The sequence below is a fragment of the Molothrus ater genome, chromosome 4 (assembly GCF_012460135.2).
Source record: "Molothrus ater isolate BHLD 08-10-18 breed brown headed cowbird chromosome 4, BPBGC_Mater_1.1, whole genome shotgun sequence".
In the NCBI taxonomy this organism is placed as follows: domain Eukaryota; kingdom Metazoa; phylum Chordata; class Aves; order Passeriformes; family Icteridae; genus Molothrus; species Molothrus ater.
In genome coordinates, this window is record NC_050481.2 from 15197236 (window position 1) to 15219512 (window position 22277).

Sequence of the window (22277 nt, forward strand, 5' to 3'; positions counted from 1 at the left end):
ATCCCAGCAAATTAGATTTTGAATAAGAGTGCCATCAGTTCTTTTGCATTGTTTACTTGAGAAGAGTGCAAGTTACTGTGAGAGAAAGGAAGAGGAATTTTTAGTCTCAGTCTGTGAGATTTGAAATGAAATGTGCAAGGCTCTTTTGTTGTACTCAAAAACCTGTGTAGACGGTCCTTGAGGTGCCTGAAAAGGCAGAAACAGAGGCACAGAGCTAGCTGAAGAGTTTTTTTCCTTTAAGGGTACTTGATCACCTCTCTGGAGTGCTCTTACACTATTTAAAATTAAGCTTTTTTGTTGTTGTTTTTTGAGTCTGCAGTGGTATTTTAGACTTTATTTCTCTGAAATTTATGGCTTAACAGTTTTTAGCTTGTAGTGGTCTTGGTATTCTTTCTTTGTTATTCTTCATCAGCCTTTTTTTTTCCTATAAATTTCCTTTTGATTCAATAAATAATCAAAGTCTGCTACTTTGCTTTTAGGGAAAAAATATCAAACACAAAAAAAAAACCCTGACACCACAAATGAATGGTTGGTAATACAAACATCCATAAACATACTTTTTTCCTTTTTAATAATATAAATTAGAATCAGCATTTGTAGACAGAGGAGCTTGAAATCATGTGCTCAGTACAAGTTTTCATGATTCCTGATATGGAAAGTCAGTAAAGTAAACAGCCATCAGTGCAGTTAACACAGGTTTCGAAGCCATGACAAAGTGCTAAGGCTGCCTGCTGAAAAGCTGCTGTTCTGAGAGCTACACTATTATTGAAGTGCTGGACAATTCTTGTGGAAAAATGCCCAGGAGCAGACAGCTTTTATGTTGCCTGGATGTACTTCATTATTAAAGAGATCAGATGATCCCTAAAGGTGACTTTTTGACATGCATTCCTTTTGTATGGTAAAGCTGATCCTAGTTTTAAAAGCACAAATACGATCTTGCTTCAGCTGTTATGACTGCAACTCCCTCTCTTCTTTTTCTCTTGCAGGAGCTGACAAGTGCTTTGATGCATGTGAAACTACACCTTTTTGTCCAGATTTTTACACTTGTGTTCTTCCCAACAGCAATATGGGTCTTTCTTCAGCTGTTATCAATCACACCTATAAATGAATGGCTTTTAAAAGGGTATGTTTAAGTATAATGGAGTGAAATATATTTGTAGCTGTCATCTTAAAGGGCTGCTTATCCTGCAACTGGTGTTTTGTGGTACTGTGAACAGATTTTGCTGGTTGTTTTTTGTGCTTCAGCACTTTGCTGTTGAAAACAAAGTACATGCACAAGATTATCCCTTCAGGAACTTGGTCTCATTTTCAGAAAGTCTGGACAGTCTTATGTTAGGGAGGTTGCAACAGGTTAGCTTTCTTTTTCCCAAAACACAGCTGAAGTGATGTGTTGGGTCTCAAGGAAGGTGGGGAGGAAAGAAAAGGAATGCTGAAGGAAAAGCATAAATCAATGAATAAATATTGTGTATGTCACATACTGGTCTTCTGTTTTTAAGTAGATTGTGTTGAGCATTTCTTGTATGGGTTCAGTATCTGCTTCCAGCTAAATTATGGGCAAAAAAGGAGTAAAGTTTTTTTAGGACAAGAACTTTGTGATGAGCAGAAACTAAGTTACCAGGAAAACAGTGTGTTTTAAATCTTGCCAATGTGCAAAGCTGCTTGGATGGTGTAATAGGGATAGATGCTATGTAAAATAAAAAGTTAAAAGGTTTTTTTTTGAAATGGGAGTCAATACTTAGTGCCATGCAGGTATACTGGAATGTTTGAATGTTAAAAATCAATTATTTCAGAAAACTACTGAAAGAATCCCCATTGTTTCTTACTGCTTGGTAAAATGTTGCTTGGGGAGTTCCTTGTCTTAAAAGTTTAATGAAAAAGCTGCTCATGTTTATGTTTCTACAAGGCCTAAACCTAAAGAGCATTTCATTTGGTTTGTAAGAGACTTCTCCTGATGCTCCATCAAGTGTGAATTGGTCCAAATGATACTGAAAAGGTGACACTGAGACAACATCAACTTGAAAGTTAACACTTTTTTGCTTAACAGTGTCAGTAAAGCAAGGAAGTAACAACTTTGATATATGATGTTCATTTGTATTTAGCTATTTGTAGTAAAGGGTGTTCTTTAAAATAAAATAATTGTGAAGTTTTTTCTCAGCTAGGAGAAATATGTGATTTTCCACAGTAGCCAAAATTCTTTCCTAATTCATGGAGTTTCAATTTCCGAAGTGCAAAGGGAAAGAGATTTCTGTGGGGTTTTTGGTTCCATGAAGCATGTCTCATTCCTTCTTTCCCATGAGTCTTATGCCACTTTGGTTCTAGGTACTTGAGTGACATAATCTGTTGCATGCATGAGTATAATTATATGTATATATGCATGAACACTTGTAAAACTGTTTGTAAAACTTATGATGTATGTGTTTTTGTAAAGAAAAGAAATACCTGTGCATTTATCTCTCTAAGTGTGGAGCCTAAACCAGGCTCATTTGTCATGAGAATGTGTCTGTGTCTTACTGGTGAGCTGCTGCACTTCTGTACACTTCAAGCTGCCTTTCAAGCACTTGTTCCTTGAGTACTGCTTCTCATTTGGCTTTTTTATCTTTTAGTGCAGTAACTCTGCATTGAGGCTTCATTGAAAGAATGATCAGATTGAGGAGTTATTAAGGTGGTTTGGTTGGGGTATTTTTAAGAGTGCTTTCTTGAGAAATACTGCTGTTCAGGATATGCTCAGAGCTGTACAGGTGATGCAGGTGCAGAAGATACTGAGCTCTGTCCTAATTTAGAATAACACATTTCAAAGCAGGTCCCTGTCTGTGTGTGTAAGGAGCTGATGGGAGGGACTGTGCTGTGGCAGCTCTGTGTAAACAAAAGTTCATCCTGATGCCCCCCAGCTGTAGTTTTTATTCCCTTAGAAACACTACAGTACCTAGGGAAAACGGGGAAGGGAACAAGACAGGTTTGGGCAAAGTTGCTTCCTTATCACCCATTTAGCACAGCATGTGGTGGAGGCTGCTTGATAGCCCTCAAAAAGGCTGGAAAAACAGGCATGTGCTCCCAAGGGCATGCAGCACCCTTTGCAGGGTGGCTCCCTGGGCACTGCAGCTCTCCACTGCTCCCTACACAAGGTTATGCCTGAAGGCACAGCCCACAGAACCTTTTCCATCTTGCTTCAGAATGCATGGTAGATTCTCCCATCCTCTCTAATGGTCAGTTTTGCTGTAAGTGTTATTTGAGAGGCAGGTTTGGGTGGTTGTAGGGGAATAGAATATAGGTAAATGAAGGTGGTACAGAAAGTAATCTTACCCCCTGAAGAGTTGCAGCTGAGCCACTTACTAGAGATCAGGAGCAGGCCTGATGTTAACAGGCTGCAGCTGTAGCCAATAAGAAGAGTGTTATAAAAGAGTGGATTGGTTGGTTGGGGGGGGGTCTGGAGTCAGTTTGTGACTGTGAGGACAAGGAAGAGTCAGTGCCTGGAGGAGCTGCCTACAAGAACCATCAAGGAGGTATGAAACTCTAGCAATATGGAACCCTTGCAATATAATGACAACAGAGCTCTTGCACTATAATGACAACAGGTGGTACCAGCTTTTCATCTGTGTCTCTACAGCTGAGTGGGATTTTTTTCTTTTCCCCCCCTCTCTGTCTGGGATGATATTAGGAGGTTTGTTGTTTTGCAATTATTTTGAGATTTATGAAACAGAGGAGAAACTGATGTCCTCTTAAGCATCTTATAAGTTAATTTTTTTTGTTATCTGACCAGGTTTTGCATTAACAATATCTATTTGAAAAGGAGCATGAAGCAGGTTATTAATTTATGCACAGATTCACCTCTTCTCCACTTTTAGCATGTAGCACAGGTGGTAAGGAATGAGATGCAAGGATTGAGTATAAGGTACAATTCTGGAACTTTCACGTCTGAAACATGTGACTTCAGACTCTGCTGCTCAGTTGTCTGTAGTGATATCAGCAGAAGAGCAAGTGTCTGATGTTAGTACTCACAGCATGGCCTGATCCAGTGGAATGTATGAGTTGGTTGTTCTCTCCAGTAGTCTGTTGGCCATTAGAGGAATCTGTTTATATATTGGTAGAATTGTGTAGTTGATACAAACTGAAAAAAAAGTTTACAGGTGCATCTTTCAGTACACTCAATTAAGAGTGTGTCCTTTTAGTATGTACCAGGTTTTTTTAGATTAATATTGCTTGATAGGGATTTTTATTTTTAATCCCAAATGTGTTGTTTTCTATTTGAGAGGGTTAACAGAGATTGTATGATCAAATCTTTCCCTTATAGTATGTAAAATCCCTGCCAGCTGAGATGAATGCTCTTGCATGCATTTTGTACATCTCTGGATAACTCTGAATTTAATCCACTCCTTATTAGAGCAGGTGAGAAGTTTGAGGAGCTGGCTGCCACACAGGAGAGAGAACAGTATCACAGTGTAGGAGATGGACATCAGGATTGCCATGTCTTTGTTGTCTGCTGTATATTTTTCTCTGTTTCCAAACTTTCCTGCACAGTTTCTTTTTCCTGTATTTCTTTTCTTTTAATGTGAGCTTATTCTGCCACATGCTGACAACTCTCTGCTGCCATAGCTTATTTCACTGTAAGTTTGCTCTGTGCTTCCAAGGTGGTGCTTGGCACCTTGTGGTTGGATTTATATAATGCTTACATTGGCTGCCTCCTTCCTGTCCCACAGAGGCTGTAGCTGACAAAGGGAATGCTGTCATTGTCACTTACCTGTTTCTTCTCTTTAAGCTTTTTGTATATTTGCAGAATATCAATTGCACTGTAATGTGCACCCTGGTGCCTGGGTTTAATATTTCTGTTTGCTGCAGCTTTTTGGCACTGCCTTTCTTGGGGGTTCTACTGATGTATTACAAATGCAAAGTAGTTCACCACTAGTAATTGATTGTTCTGAATTAGAATCTCAAGCTCTGATACTTGAAAATATATGTAGATTCCACACTTTTGGGGATTTTGCAATCTATTTTATTCCATGCATTGATGTTCCTTCCAAGTCAACACAGTTTTTCTTCAGAAGCCCTATTTTACTTAGCCCCAAATTTAATTGTAATTTATGTGGTATGATTTTGTGAACTGTCTTTGAAAACAAAGGAAAGTTCACCACCTTTTTTTTACTTTGCAACAGCATTTACTGTGCACTTCAATAACTTTGCTGCACAAACAATGCTAAGAAATGACAAAAATAATAGGATATCTTGGATTTCTAAAGTGTAAGAGAAAGCTGTTGATGCTTTGATGGCAATCAGGTGATTTTATCTGGAAGTCTCTGAAAGATGTATAGAGACCTTTGTGCATGAGAGCTGCAGGACTACAGATGGGGAAGTGGAGTCACAGAGACGTTAAGTGTTTGTGCTTTTTGCATGGTGACATGACTCTCACCATGATGACTGGTGAGAGATGGCACAGAAATGCTGCCAGCAGGAGTGCCTTTCCTAGTACAGGGCTGGAGGTGATTGGAAACTGATTGCACTGCACAGATGATAAGACTTTACTTGGCTCTTTGGTATTTTAAGGTAGCAGGTTGCTTAGTGTTTGCCTCCTGTAAGGAATGGAATATAACATTCTTTTTGTTGTTTTCAGCTTGCAGACAGTGGGCTGCATGCCACCTCCTGTGTCTTCTGCTGTAATTTTAACCAAAGCTGTTGGTGGGAATGAGGTGAGTTTGCATTTTGGCCTTTTTAAACAGGTATTCAAGCGAGTATTTATTGATGATGAACTCAAGTGGCAAAGCACAGACAGAAATGTGATGCTGCTGTGGTTTGCAAAGCATTCTGGAATTAGGGGCTGGCTGTTGACTTGGTGTCAAACAAGGAAAACAGTGATATGTTACATGCTGGCATTGGTGAAACTGAAAGAAACTCACTTTTCTGAGGTGATACAAAGATTCCTGGTAGAAATTAGTGTTGAGAGATTTCTGGTGGTTGCTGCACTGGAAGTCCTAACCCTATAAAGTTCCTATGCTGTGTTGTAGTTATTGCACAGACCAATAGATTGGCAGTGAAGTTGTGCCCTTGCAGAGATTCTTTGGATGTGTTCAGTATTAAGAGGTCCTGTAGTAGGAGTTTCTCAAGCTTGAAGCTGCAAATGTATCAAGGGACATGGCAATACAAACATGGATTTAAACCTTAGATTGTTATTTGAGACTGCATGAAGTGAAAATTCAGGGAATGTGGAGTTCTCTGACAGGGATGCAATGCAAAGATCTCAACAGATAGGAAATGCTGGAATAGAAGTTGTTGGTGTAAACCCAGCTTGGTAGTGATAAATTTCTGCCTTAAAATGGCATATTCTGGTGTAATTTCAGACTCTTTCTTTATCCACAAAGCACTTGTTGTTTTCAGGGAGGCCAGATAAATGGCATTTAGGAAATTAATCCAGCTGTGCTAATTAATGAGCTTGTTTCCTTTAGATTTGCTTCCTTGTAGCTGCTGAAGGTGGAGGAGACCTTGTAGGTGAAGAAAGGGAGGGAATTAGCATTGACAGATGGGATTTACACCCGGGGCTGTTGGATGCTGTTCTGAAGGGTTAAAGGCAAATCTTAATTCAGCCATAGAACTCCTGTGTGAGGTTGGGTGGTTCACTTCAACCACATGTTTTAAATATGGCCATTAGTTGTGAACTTCTCATTTTCTGAGTTCAGGCTCTTGGGACTGATTAATGTCAGCTTTGAAAACACATGATAGCACTGAAAGAGATTGAAGTTGTACTTTGTACTGACAAATTGCTGTTTAATTGCTTGATCCTCTGAAGAGAGACCCAAAGTATTTCAAGTCAACCATCTCTAATTATGGGCAATTCTGATACACATCACTGTCTGCCAGTTTGCTACCTTGAAAAAAGAACCATAAAATTGTCTGATGGAGGTGCTGGGGAATAGTTACTATAAAGAAATAATTCAAGTGCCCAGTAGCGATCAACAGAGAAATGAGAGGTTTTCCAGTTATGATTCTACATGTAGATGCTGTAAATGACAGCAAGATACCACATAGTGAACAGTGAGGATTAATTGAGTGAGTGCTCATTCAGCACTGTTTGTACTATACTTAGAACAAGGTAAAGATCCTCTGGAAAAAACTACAGTAAGATTGGTGAGTTGAAAGCCATATAATACAGTGTACAGGAGGGAGAGAGGTACTTTAGTTTCTTGACCATTAGAAAGCACTTTCTTATGGTAGTGTTCTTCAGGGGTGGTGAGGGTGTGTGCATTTTATACCTGAAAAAGCTGAAAAATGGCTGCTTTCTGTTATGTGGTTGTACTGATCACTGACAAGGTAAGGTTTGAACTCTGATTCTTCTGTGCCAAACTGGTGTTAAAGGAATGTAAAAATGCATACATTGTAGGAAGTTTTACAGATAGTTGCTGATAGCAGAGAGGGTGAATCAAAAATGGGACCTTGGGAACTGGGGGTTCTCAGCCAGGCTCTATGAGAGTCTGTAAAGGAAAATACAGACTTTAAATAAGCTCAGTGTAGACAAAGTGTGTGACAAAGTTATTGCCAAACTTGAGCATGTTTCCAATGCAAGCAATGCTTTTGGAATTTGATGTTTCTTTGTTGTTCAGACTAATCTTTCTTCTGAGGATGAGCAAATCACATCTTTCACGCTAGGGGAGGAAAACAGTCTCGCACCTCTCCGTGCCAGACTTCAGCTGAGCTGTTACTGATGTATTTCTTGTTCTGATATAAGCAGAACACTGCATTTTTTTCCCATTTCAGTTTGAATCCATTCTGAAACACAAAGAATTTAAACCTGGAAGTCAATTGGAAATACAAGTGGTTGTACTGTGAGAGCATTTGTTCATAATAATGCTTCTTAAACTGGTTTTTGCCTCAACAAATGTGTATCCCTTACCTAGAGAAACTGATTTGTCTGAGGGTGTATCTACACTGTGTAATGGGATATGAAGATGAATGAGCTTGCTCAGAAGGAATATAGCAAGGAAGCTCCATGTGAAGTAATTGGTCTGGGAAGTGTCCTGCCCCTGTAGAGCACAGGCACACCCCCAATAACTGCTCTGAAGACCTCTTTGGATGTCTTGAAACGCAGCACTTGAGAGCTGGGGTGGTTGCCTGTGCTATGACAGTGTAGAGGGGTTTAGGTTTCTTTGTCTAAGTAGAAGTGACTGCTAATTGTCAGTTTGGACTTGGGGTATTCTCAAAGAAATATCAGGCCCCGTGTCATGGGAGAAGTAGTGCCCCTGGGGCTGGGGAAATATGGTGTCTATTTTTAGCTCTCTCATCAACCTTTTGGGTAAAACAAGGTGAGTTACTGTGTCTCTGGGGTTGGCTGTGATGCATAATAGCACATTTGTGAAGTGTTTGAAGATCAGTGCTGAAAGAATCTGACAAAAGGTCTATATTTTATTGGCCTGGGACAGGGTAATTAATTGACAGGGTAATTAAGTGTTTGGTCAAGTGCTTCAAACGTGACCTACATCATTAGAGGCTACTTGGGTGGTGAATTTTGCTGCATATTAATTGGAAAATTTGGTTGTGAGATAATAAAAGGGAAACTTTCTTTCTTCTCTGTTTCTCCTTCACCCTGATTTTCCATCATTGCTCCTGTGATCTTTTCCTGTGTTACTTTCATAAACCCTGCAAGCAACTTTCTAAACCAGCCTATTCCTAGCTTTTGTCACAAATACACTTAGTTCATTATCGAGGCCAGTTTCATGTACTGAATGTTAGTTTGATACATATGAAGGCCTATATGAACAAAAAAAAAAAAGTTTCACGTGTTAACTGGTGGAAAATGAGGGGGATCACCATAAGAATGAAAATCTAATTGTAATTTGTTGTTAATTTCTCAATTACTTAGTTGTTTCTGTCAATCAGCTCTCATGTGTTGTGTAGAGGACAGTCCATGAAGCTAAAAAAATTGGAATGAAAACCAGAAGGCCTCACATTTGTTCTTTGCTCTTGTGCTGTGAAGGGTCAGGATTTTAATGGTGTAGCTTGACAGCACTGAAGGCTTGGTTGTGTCATTTTTTTTCAACAAGTCTTGTAGTTTTTCGGTGAAATTATAAAAACAATTTCTTTAAGACTCTGCAATAGAGACAAATAAATATGTCATCATTTCAAGGCACTGTTAAGACAAACCTATTAAAAGCTCAGAGATACTCAGACAGAAGTGCTGTAGAGATGCCAGATATTACTACAAAGTATTCAGACAGCAAATGTCATACTCTCCTTAAGAATCAAAGTAATGAAGAAAAGAGCTTGAAAATTAGATCTATAAGTCTATTATCAGTTTGGGAGAAAAAGCAATTTGTGATGACTTTTATGGCAGCTTAATGACATACTTTTGAAAAGTGTAACATAACAGGCAGGAGATGTGATGGAATTGTACAGATAAATCGTGGCAGACAGCTCATTTTGTTGAAGAATACTTTGGCTATTTTGCTATCTCATACACCACACAACCACTGAGGATTTTTTTGTTATTGTTCAGTTGAGCTATAGCTTGTACAAAACCTCTTAATCAACGGGCTCCTTTATTTTATTTTTTTTCAACTTTAATGTGGTTCTGCTATGCCCTTTTGTAAAACAAGGTGTTGCACATGCAAGACAAGATTTTGAAATATGAAATAAGCTAAAATGAAGAAAGCCAGAAAGGTGTTAATGAAATAAGATATAAAGAAATAGTTCTATTATTGATTTTTAGATTTGTTTTTTTTGAAGCAGATGTAAAACATAAAAATGAGTACAAATTTGCAAGGTCCACAGCTAACCTTTCTGAGAAAGACTCAAGGGAGACCAGCAACATTTACTCAACAAATTATATACAATAGTTTTAAATGATGTTTTGAAAAACATAACACATGAATAGTTTCTGAGAAATGAAGACTGGAAAATTCCTTTGTTTGTCTCTGTGTTTTTGGGGTTTTTTTAGTAGAAATAAAGAAAAAGTGAACTCTAACACTACTGTAAAGTCACAGGAAAGATTATTGATTTCTCTAAAAATATCTGAAGTTCTTTGAACTGTATGTACATGTACATTAACCTTTTAGAAAACAAAATAAAATGAATAAAAAGAAGTACAAGCTCTAATGGTTTGTGATTCATACACTGACTGATGCACCAGTGTACCATGAGTGTTTACCCTTGGAAGCTAACACATGAACATTATGAAACAAAATTTTGTTAAGAACTTCAAATAAACTGTGTCATGATGTTTAGTTATCTTCTCTAAACAGCTTTTCCTCTCTAAATGTAAGTCAGTGTTGTTGTCTAAAATTTGATTTCCAGATTACACTTAAAATATTCACGTGACCAGGTTTTCTTTATGAAAGGATAAGTAATTTAATTATATTGTTTTTAAATTTGATACTGTAAAAGGAAAAGACATATCGTGATTCTTTTTCCTTTCCTAAGTAGTAAATTTTGTCTGCTTAGACAGATTAAACAATTCTAAATGAAAATTAGATAATTCTACTATTAAATACTGCACTGAATTCACTTGGAAGTATGAGAGTGTTGGAGAACAAATTTAGGCAAGATGTCTGTACTTCACATGTACAAATATAAAGAATTAACTGTGTCAGCATAAGCTTTATATGTACATAGGAGGTGTTGTGCTATTAAACTCTATTCTAGTATTACAGTCTAATTTTTTATGTATCCTAAGAGTTTACTTTTCTTTTATCATTGCTGTGCTTTGAGCAGATGGTTTTTATTGAGCTGTTTATTGATACTTAGGGTTTTTTCCTTCCCTGAGTGGTGAGTGCCTTTTATATCCATCAATGCATAGAAGGAGCCCAAATTATTACTTACAATATGAATTTCATCACTGAAATGTGTCCCAGTCATGCAGCTCCATTGGCTCTCTCTAGAGTTCCTCATATCTTCTCAAGTCTCCCATAACCCAAAGCAATTGGGAGTCTTTGGGGTTTTTCCCTTCTCTCACTGATCTCCTTTTGTTTATCAATAGTAGTTGTAACACAAACCCACTGGTTCAACTGCTGAGAGGGAAGGGCATTTTCAAAGGCATACAGCTCTGCTCTTAATTCAGTGGAGCAAGTCCAGGCTAACATGAGGTGTGTGAAATCCCCAGTCAAGCACTTCAGCTCCAAGCTCTTTACTTTGTACAAGGACTCTCCAGCACCTTTGAAAAGCAGCTGATTTACTAACCCAAGGTGTCAGTGGTTGAGTTAGACTTGGGGTAAGATTTAATTTTGGTTCTGGTTGCCATTACCTGTAACTGAGGGTCTTTCATATTGCTCATAAGGTGTCCTGTGGAAAAAGTCCTGGGAGTGCAAGACAGCAGGGAAGTGCAAGACTCTTAGAGCTGTGCAGTTAAGATGTGTGAAGCAGAGCTTGCAGTCTTGTGCATGTTCAGCCTTCCCTTGTAGCAGTTCTGCCACAGTCTAGAATGCTGTAAAATAGCCTGTTTAAATTGCACTAAACTGGGCTGTGGCTGGAGGCTACCTGGAATCATCACAGCCTTTTGTTTTTACAGCTGTGTTTGCACAACTGTCCTAGATCTGACTTTGTAAGAGTGTTTTTAGAGGCTTTGCTGTTGCTGATCTGCAGTGCTTGGCTGGGAAGCCAGTTTTTTTTGTCTGCTGTGGCACAGCCACTGACCCTGAAAGCTGTTTGTGGCATAAAGAAGCCAGGAAAGGAGGGAGAGTCTTGCTCTCACGCTTGACAAAAGTGGCCTTTTAAAGAAAAGGTGGTTTTGAATTTGTCTTGGTGTGCAGGTTAATTCAGTCTCAAAGTTATACTGTGCAAGAGCTTCCTTTATTTAGCAGTGAGTGCCAGATGAAATGCATTGTGTATGCAAAGCAAGCGTTTTTAAATGTGAGCAATTCAGAAATAGTTATATTAAAGTATTTGCAGAGAGTGGGGTCTAGTGCTCTAAAATTCAGGCTCTGTGCTCTTTGCTGTTTAATTTTATGCCTGCTTGAGAGAGAACAGGTATTTTGCTAGCAAGGAGAGTGTTACCCACTCATCCTAACTCAGCCTTTGAAGATAAATATGTTTTGGAGGGCAGTGAAAATTGGAAAGATGATTCAAAAAATACAAGTGATTTGTCTGCAGTGGAGTGTTTTTTGCAGTCTAAATTCCATTGAGCACCTGCATTCATTGTGTGAGGGTGGTTTTCTAATGAAAACCTATTTTTTGGCAGAGTGGTGCAGTTGTTTGCTGGCATGGGAACCCAGGGACGTGTTGGCTTCTGGTTCCACTGTCCCTCACCCGTTGCCTTACAGCTCACTGCAGATACATCTTAAACGTCATTAAACAAATCTATTGAGAACAAAAAATGCCATTTAGGAATTTTTTTGATGGATTTAGTCAAGGAACATTGCTGTTACAGTTCTGAACACTGACTTGTAAATAGATGATGTTTCATTGTTTCCTCTTTTTTGATTTTACCCTTTTTGTGTTAAAATCAAAGCTTTGGCATATTTCACTTGGAAATTTTTTTCTTCTATCCAGGCACTGTTTTAGCTGGCATGAATATTTTTGCTTAGTGGCTAATAAAAATATATAGAAAAGAAAGCAAATTAAACATTTACATAATTTCTTTAGCTCTCTTTTTGGGCGTGCAGTATTAAGTCCTGATTTGTGGAAATCAAAGCTGTAAAACATGAAGCAGGATTTTCAGTTAAAATTATTATTCTTTTTAAATTTCATTCTTTTCAAGGAAATTAAATTTATTTTATTATTCTTTTTATCATCGTGATTATGAAAGAACATCGTGAATGTTTTTGTTTTCTAAATTGTCAGTTTATTTAACATGTGTTAAGAAAATGTGTTTTACATTCTATGAGGAAAACCTCATTTGTGTGAAGACAGAACAAACTCCTAGCTTACTTTATATACAACTAAATAAGCCCAAATTTGTTTAAAATTCTTTCATAGGAGAAGCTTGGATATTTTAGAAGTGTTTTCCATTTGTACTTTTCTGTTAAATGGACTTTTTTGTTCATTTATTAGTTAGAGCATGTGACAAAAAGTCTGAAGATCAGTAGAGCAGCAAATTTTTACTGATTCCAAAACATTTTTTGTCCTCCAGTTTCTGGAAAATATTGGCTCTGTGATGAAGTCTGAAAAGAACAAGCTGCTGATAAACTGTTTCTAGACATGTTGAAGTAAAGGCATGTGTTTCCTAGGAACCTTTTTCAGACATGCAGACTCCATGCTCAGGTGCTTTCCTGCTCAGCCATGTAGGGGGATCCAGTATGGGTAAATGAAGGTGGTATAGAATGTAATCTTATCCCTTAAAGAGTTGCAGCTGAACCAATTACTAAAGATCAGGAGCAGGCCTGATGTTAACAGGCCACACCTGTAGCCAATAAGAACAGTGTTATAAAAGAGTGGATTGGTGGGGTCTGGAGTCAGGTGGCTGCTGCAAGGACCAGGAAGAGTCAGTGCTTAGAGGAGCTGCCTGTGAGAAACATTGAGGTGGTATGAAACTCTGGTGATATGGAATCCTTGCACTATAATGATAATAGAACTCTGGATATATAAGACAACACAGCCAGGATTTTTCCTCATGTTCCCTTGTGAATATGTCCTTTCCTATTTGAAATCCAGTACTTTGCTGCCACTTTTAAATTAGCAGAGGGAGGGAAAACAGCAGGACTTCTGCACTTAAGCTGGTGCAGAAGCTTAAACTCTTGTGCTCACCTAGGAAGCTGCTTTGAGAAGATGGAAGTTTTGAAGGGCAGGAGACTGGTGAAGGAGTGCCCTGGAAGCACAGCAGCTCCTGATAATTCATCTCTGTGAGGGGGGAAAGAAGTCATCTGTTAAACATAATCTTTGCCAACCCATCCAGTGCCTCATGGTGTATACCCCCGATACAAGCTGCATTTACAGGGTGTTTGCTTCTCTGGCACTGGGGATCCTCTCCCCAGCCTCAGCTTGACCCTCACAGGTCTGTGCTACCTCCTTATCCTGCCCTACCCCAGGCCCTTGGATGCATCCCCAAGTTGGCACCAGGAGGAATTTCCCCCAAGATTCAGGGGAACAAAAATTTGCCTTTAATTGAGGTGGATACAGTAGGTCTGACTTTGTCTATTTGTTTTTAACAGTAAAGACATTTTTAGTGAGACCTGCCTAAGCAAACAGAGTTTTGCTTATCAGCAAACAAGTCAGCAGCCATATGCTAACCAGTAATGCAGTAATTCTGGTGATTACATGGCACATGAGCTAAAGGGGGTATTACTGGGCTTGAACTGAACTGTTTGAGCTGGTAAGTTGAGAGCAACAGTGTGTTTCCTGAATTAGTATGCCAATTTATGTGTGTTACTTTAGTAAAATTTTGCAACTTCCTGTTCTAGCAGATATTGTGGATTATTGCAACAGGATTCCCAAAATGTTGAATTTCTACTGTGTGGATGACTTTGTTTAGTTAGACCTATTTTTTTGTTATATTTTTAAATGATCTAAATTCATTTTGTTTAATGATATGGTTTCAAAATATCTGTAATATATATGGCAATGTATACTTGAGGCATGCTGTGTGAGTGCTCCAGCTCCAACTGCATATCCAAAACCTTTTAAAAGGAAATCTCTATGAGCCCTATGGGACAAAGTAAATTATTACGTGTGGTGAACTCTTAAGTCATAGACCAAGGTCATGGCAGTGAAAGTGTATTTCAAAAAGGTTTTATCTGTGCTTGGAAAGCAAATGAAATTTCTCATCATTAACTTTAGAAATATAGTTGTAAGAGGATTTTCACTAGAGGTGAAAGATCAAGTTCATGGTGGACATAATGGAGTCTGAAAAGTTATTTCTGAGCCATAATACTGGGGTGTGAAACGTTCACTGAGGTTTTCACATTATTGAGTTTACAGCCTGTAATCTGGATACTGAAGATCAGAATGGTCATGATCAGTGCTACTGTTATGGCTTTATTTGAGCCATTGCAAAGGGGAAATTTTTTTAATTTTTAAAAAATTATATTGTAAAGGCTTTTTAAAAAAGATCCTAGATTGTCAGGTGTGTCAGTCTCTGCCATTGCACACAGGCTACCTTAATCATAGTAATAATAATCCTTCTAGAGGAAGATAATTTAGTAAAGCTGAATGATCTCAATGAATCTGTCAAAGCACAGGTGCATGCAGTGATGTGATCTCTGTCCTTATTTGCTGATAGCTCACATAAATCAGAAAGAACAAATGGTGAAGGGAAACGGGGCAGAAAAGCATAAGTAGAACTAAGGTTCTTAGAGACCCAGATTTTTATCCTGTCAATGGAAATGGGTATTTGTTTCTCTGTTTATCCAACCCAGTGTTCTATTTTGCTAAACTTTGCATGTGTACACGCATTCCAGTGGTACCAATGGGCAAAAGAAACCTGCCCAAGAGTGGAGTCTGAACTCTGTGCCTGTGCCTTGGGACTGGTTTTGCAAATATCCCTGCCTGTGATAGCACTCACTTGCTTACAGAGTTTATAGTGCTCAGCCTGTTTGCTTGCAGAAGCGATGACATCTGCCAGTGATGTTTAAAGGACAAGCATTAAACAATCATCACCAAAACTTAATCTGCTTGTGCTTTTGCTGGCATGAGGTGATTCCATGTACAGGAATGTTTCAGCTGCTGCAGTTTTATTCAGAACAGTCTGCTTAGCCCTCTTTTCGTGCCATTTCACTTTTTGGGTTAAAATTCAATGTTTTGCTGTTTTGTTTTCTTAAATCCTTCTATCTCCTTAAGAAAAGGTACTTGTTTCTCAAGTTACAACTGCAAATGACAAGCACATTACATATGTGTGTTATTTTAATTTCTTTGAATTAAAATAAAAATTAAATAAAGATTAAAATAAAATTAAAATTCAAGTAAAAATGAAGTAAAAATTCTACAGTTGTAAGATTTTGTAACTGGAACTACAGCAAACCAGGTCTAAGAGTGGCTATCGAGTTGTATTCTACTTGAGCAAAGTATTTTGTTTCAAAATGAATGTGTTTCTTGGGAAACCTTTCATATATTCAATGCTTACAAGATTACTTAGAAGTCCTATAAGAAGAGGAAGCATAAACTAGTTTGATAGGTTACCTGTAATTCAAAAAATGGCAGCATTAAAATTAGACATAAAATCTCAGTTCTGACCCATGCATGTGTTTTGTGCTTCTATGTGTTCTATGCTTCTGTTTTAGTATTGTGGTCCTGCAATTTAGGAAATATCTCCTATAACACTTTTTTCTGTACTGTTAATATCACACATGTTATCTCAAAAACACTTGCTGTACTTTCATTATCCAAATGGCCAGGAATATCAGTGTTGAGTAAGACTTTCTGTGCAGGTTATGTCCTCTAAGGCATATATTTTAATAATTTAGTTGATGGCCTCTCTTATACCTTTTCTTCTCAGCCAGCAGTGTGTGTGCAGTTGTGAGGCATTTCTGTTTCTGAGCCTGGTCACAAATGTCTGTGACCTATGGATGCTGGGATGTTTCTGCTGTTTGCAGCACCTGTGCTGACGGCTTCTGCACGGCTTGGCTCTCTGTCATTTATGATCTGAGGAACTCAGAACAACAGATGGCATTTGTAGGTATGAGATACACAGAAAAATACACAGTATTGTACGGTGCTGTCCTCAAATCCTTTCTGTGATGGGGCATCTCTGCTTCAGCAGGGGTCTGCTGTCATGATCCCTTGAGTAACAAATGCCTCTGGCGCTACATTTGGGTTTCCAAACCTTCCTGAAACTCCTAACTGATAAAATGCAATTTTGTCTCATCTTCTCCAAATAACAAAATACATACCTTGTAACCTTGGTTTCTTTGTTTTGCTTGATTCCTCAGTATTTTAATTCCATCTTCTTGAAATTTGGACTATTTCTATAGGTAACGATGTATATATGTACACAAGTTTAAACCACTAGCCTATGCAGTAGTTTTGTCTAACTTTGTTTTATGTAAATATGAACTCCTGGAACATAAGGATACTTTATAACTGAGGTACTTTGTGAGTCTGACAGCTGTGCTCTCTCTGTGATCAGGACTCAGATGTGCATGTTTGCCTTAAAAATGTGTAAAATCTTCCTCATTGTCTTAGCAGCACAGTTATGCTTACCAGCCTCTCAGTTCTTCCCCACTCTGGGGTTTTTGCATAGTATAAGTCCATTCTGTCATATCTCCAAGTGATCAGACTGATTTTAATTGCTCTCCTCTTCCAAATCATCAGCCAGTTGCAGCATGCTGTTTGTCACCTTCCCTAGTAGTATAAAACCATAGTGTAAATCTGTAGCAGTCTTCTGGTTCCCTGACTGTCTGGTTTTAATATCAGTCAGTGTTTCTTCCATATTGCAAAAGGATTTTACACTCAGACAAATGACTTGTCGTGCTAACTTAGCACACAGTGTCTTGTGAGTTGGATGGCTCATTTAGCAACACTTCCAGCAGGCTGTGATCATGGTTTCTTTATCAACTTGTGGGTGTTTTTGTTTGGTTTGTGAGTAGTGGGAGGCAAGAGTATCTTTTAATACTTTTCTTTTTTAATAATTTTTGCAGCCTAATGCACATCTGCCATACAGGCAGATTTTAAAGAGATTTCCTGTCTTTCAGGCTTCAATTTCCTTCTAAATTATGTGATGCAAGGCAATGGAAAATTTCATTTTGTCAGGTTATTTCTCCTGTGGAACATATTGTAATATACTGAGACTTTACTCTGAGCCATCTCATTTCTTAGATGTTTTTACAAAACTAAAAATAGTTGAGTTGGGTTTTCCTTCTAATTAGCACATGCCAGCTGCTTCCAGCAAAAGAACACCTGTCCTGCTAGTGAAGGTACCTGGAAATCTGGGCATGATTCTTCTCCTTTATCCTAGTGTAAATCAGGTGTTCTTCTGTTGAAGTCAAAGCAATGGGGTGGGTTAGTGTAGGTGAGAGTCACAAAGGAAAAGTGGATCTATGTAATTTCTACTAGGTGTGTTCCAGAGGCAGTAATTGGTCTGAAGTGGAGTTTCCTTATGCAAAAGTGTGCAGCTGACATAAATGCCAAGCAGATGCAAAAATAAGTAGAGCACTGTGTTTTTTTCCAGTGTATTTTCATGCCTAATACTGTCTTTTTGAAAATATGGTCTTTATTTCAAATAACTGAAACTGCCTGTAATTTTAAAATAGAGAAGTAAAAACAAGTATCAGTACTGTTCATGCTATAAATGGTTCTAAAGATGGAGCTTGTTTTATGGGCTAAGTTTGTCATTATCTTGAAGTTAGAGTAATTGTACTTATCTCTAGGAAGAGTGTTCCTCAGGAAACATCACTAAGCTTTCCCTCTACTATCTCCTTATGCAGGTATTACAGGACTGTAAAATCATTTTATTAGCTGACAAACTGCTTAATTGCAAGATAAGAAGTAGAGCCTTGCTCAGTGGAAGAAATGTGTAGTTCTTCCATCTACCTTCAGAAGCCTATTTCCTCCAGCTTTCATTGGAGGCACAGGCAGCCTCCAAAACCCAGGAGAATTTAATCAAAGTGGTTTATGGATGTTTTCTCCTGGGTTTGTTGATACAGGCAGAATTGAAACTCAGAAATAAAATACTTAAACCATGAAGAAGTGCACAGTATACATGTAGTCAGCAGTGAACTACAGAGCTATACTGTTAAATGCCCTGGATTGGGAAAGGGAAAGAACATGTGCCAGTTGCACAGACACCTTTCAAATATGTTGAATCCTAGTTAGGATTTAGTACTTGTGGGGGATTAATGTTTCTGCAGTGAGATCAATGCTTGAACTCTATGCCATTTAAAATATTACTTATTAAAACCTTTTTTGGTGTAGACTAACTAGGTTCTTGGAGGAGTTCTTGTTCATCGTGGTGTTACTGATGTCCAGAATGGCTTTGCCTCTCTCTGTTCCACTGTAATGGCAGCAAAATCGGAACTATTCCATTTGCAAATTAGGAGAAGTGTTAACATGGATTTTGTTTGAAGACCTCTTTTCTCTTGAGTTTGTTTTCATATTTGATTTGCTTTTGTATGGACATCTTGGCATTCCTGTCATGCTACAGTGCTTTCTGCTTCCAGCTGTGGAGCTTTTGGAGAAGGGCTGTGGGGAGCTTTATTCACTATTAGAAAGCCTCAGTGAAGAGCTGTAATTTTGTAATAGATAGTGCCAGGGCAGCATTAGCTACTGATGTTTGGATACCCACAGAACATAAATCAATACTTAGAGTCAACAGAGGAGTATTTATGTTCTGGAGCATTTGCTCATTTGCTGTTGGAGTCCTGGTGATGGCATATGGTCCTGCAAATAAGGCTGTAGTAACTATGTCTAGGCTGGAACTGCAGTATTTAACACAATCTTGCAAAAATGTGCCTTTAGGCACTGTGAGAAATGTTCATTAGAACATGTGTATAGTTTGAACTTTACTATATTTGATATGTAAAACTCATGTGAGATTGCTTTTTGACTGCCTTTTTCTGTGGGTTTTTGTGAAGTAGATAATGTGTTTTTTTGTGGAGTTTTGTTTGTTGTTGATTTAAAAGGAGAGAAAGGCAAGTGGGTGGGATGCACCATTTGAATTCTATGGCTGGTGAAGACAGAAGGTATTGGGCATCTACAGTGCATAAAATACTAAAGTTAAAGTTCTGCCTAGTTTGCACTTCATTTTTCATTACTTTTATTGGTGCCAACTCACCAATAAAGTCACATGTTTTTTTTAAATGCATTACTTTGACCTGTTCTGCCTTACAGCACTCTTCTTGTTACACTGCACCTGGATTGTTCTGCAGTAGGCCACGTATTGATAAGTACAATGCAAGTTTTTACTGTGATGGTGTGGAATATTTCATGACTTTTTCCTGTTTCTGTTGTGTGAAGCATCATAGCTACTTGCAAGATACAGCAGTCACAGAAGTCATCAATTAAATTCTAACAAGCTGATATCATAGCAAAGCTTTTAAGACAAACATTTGTTCAGCACGTGTTACGTAGAGCATAAAAACCAGTTTATGTTGTCCTTGTGCTGCCAGTATTTTAAAATTTAATTATTTGGACTAATCCACATTCAGTCTAACCACACACCATACAAGGAGAAGAGAATTTGCTTAGTTCATATTCAGAAAGAAATAGCTTAGCATCTTTCTGAATATCTCACAACTATGCTGAATTTTTCAGGAGTTAATTTACTCTTGATATAATGCAGCTAAAGACAGTGGTGCCCAGGTTCTTTTCTTATTGGTCCAGCTGTTACAGTGCATTAGGAAACTGCTTAAATACTTTGGGATAACTTTTTAGTGTTGTTTGTCTCACTGGGAGGGGAATGTTGTGGCTGGAAGGGAGCAGGATAGCTGCGGTGTGAGAAATGAGCAAATATAGAGAGTGGGATGCTCTGTAACAGCAGGATCACCAGTAAAGCACATGATTTTCAAACTGCTTCTGTCTGTAGCACGTGCTAAAGGTTTTCTTTGGGAGCTGGTGTGATATGACAGATTATTCAGAGGTAGCTTTGTTCTGAGCACTTTGAAAATATTCTGAAATGAGGGAAAGTTAAATCATATGGGCCTGCCTTTAGAAAAGCATTAGAATCTACCTTTATTTTGTGTCCATTCTTTTTAGCTTGCTCTTTCCAGTAGAAAGGGGGGAAAAAAAGGTGTGGTGGCTGATTTGAAACAAAAGGACAGCCACACAGAAGTGAATTCTTGCTGTTATGTGCCACCCCTGGATTTTAAAAGCAATGCCTATTGGAAGTACATGGCTCAGATCATGTTCGGAGTTATGGGCATGTTTAATTGCTCTCAGAAAAACACACGTGAGATTTCTGTTTAATCCAGCTCTAAGTGCTCTGGTTCCTTGTGTTGCTGAGTGCAGGCAGTAAGTGAGCACTGGGAACACCTGGGATGTGGGAGCTCTGCTGTAGGAACAGGAGAAGAGCCCTCTGCAGGGATCCCTGCAGCAGCTCTTGTCAGCTGCCAGTGGCTCATCTGATGTGACCACAGCCATTGGGGCAGTGTGGGAGTCTGGACTAGAGATTGTGGCAAAGCCTAGGTAGCCTCTGATGGTGAGAGAGCCTGGCCTTGGACGTAAACTTTGCTTTGGCCTTGGACTTAAACCTTTCTCTGTCCATGTTTGCTGCCCATTTGACCCCTGTGGGCTCCCTGCATCATGAACTGCTCAGTATCTAAGCCCAGAGCAGCCAGTCAGGCTCTCAGCTGGATCTGTTGCAGTTGTCAGAGGGTCATTCTTCAGGGATAACACTGCTGGCAGCTAAAACCTATGAATGACTCAAAAATAGAGTGTTTGAGGTGTTGGAGTATTTTTTAATAGGTTTGAAAAACATTGTTTGATCATGCAGCATGTGTTAGTCTTTCAATAAAATCTTCATTAAATCCACCCATTCCTTACAGGTTTTTTTTTTTTTAACTTCTGTTTGCCTTTGTCACATGTTCTTGCCTGGATTATCATTCATTAGCTTCTCCAAAGAGATTAACAGTTCCTTAAAACAGGATCATGTGCATTCTGGTGTTCTCTGTGAAAGCAGTGTTGGAGAGCAGAGAAGCCCTGGGATCCCTATAGAAATTTGCAGACAATTTTGATACTCTAGTCCACTCAAAAAATCTGCTGATACCGTAATGTTTTTTCCCTTGCCAGGACCCTCCTTGCCTGGTGTCATTTCTTGAGCTCCCCTGGGATGAGATTAGTCTAAAACAACAAAGTAGCCAGATGTCTGGTTCTGAGAGAGTCCCAGAGGCCAGGGTATGGTAGGCAACAGTAATCGCTGGGGGCTGAAGATCAAAGATACCTGAGAATTACTTATGGGCACATACTATGTGTCATTCCCATTATTAACAGTCTGAGAAAATTTGTATCCCTAATTAACCCTTTTGTTGGTTAAATTTTCTTGCCAGTACAGTCCTGTCTGTAAGAACTATCTGTTCTTTTTGATACCATTACATGTTAGTTAAAAATAAAAATAAAAAAAAGAGTAAATTAAGTACTCTCATAATAGCAAATTTATGTAACTCATTCAGATGTTTTTTATCATGGTCATTTGTAAATGTCAGAAGTGAGCATGATTTCTCCTTGTTTCCTGTGCCATCCTTTGGGCTGGTGTCATTCTTATCCAGAACTGTGTAAATAATGATATTTAATCAGGGTGGTGATTTTAGTTTATTGCTTCCTAATAATCTAAAATGAATTAGCATCTAATTCCAGGAATGGGATTTCCTGCGTATCATTGCTTTCCCCCCTATTGGTATTTCTAATTAAATGCCAATTAATATTTTTAATGATCAACACTTGTGTTATACATTCTGAAATAAACTGAGACTATAAGTGCTGACTCTGAATTCTTGTAGTGCTTTAGG

The 22277-nt window shown here is 38.5% G+C and overlaps 1 protein-coding gene across 2 annotated transcripts in view; it reads left to right on the forward strand.

Annotated features, from left to right (window-relative positions):
* SLC10A7 (solute carrier family 10 member 7) overlaps positions 1-22277 on the forward strand; it is a 140427-nt gene that overhangs the window by 6599 nt on the left and 111551 nt on the right. The window contains exons 3-4 of one of the 2 annotated variants that reach the window (XM_036382930.2): positions 987-1123; positions 5603-5678. In XM_036382930.2, coding sequence (XP_036238823.1) covers positions 987-1123; positions 5603-5678 — 213 coding nt within the window. Of the gene's footprint in view, positions 1-986; positions 1124-5602; positions 5679-22277 lie in introns of those variants that run through there. The other variant, XM_036382931.2, reaches the window with a different exon arrangement.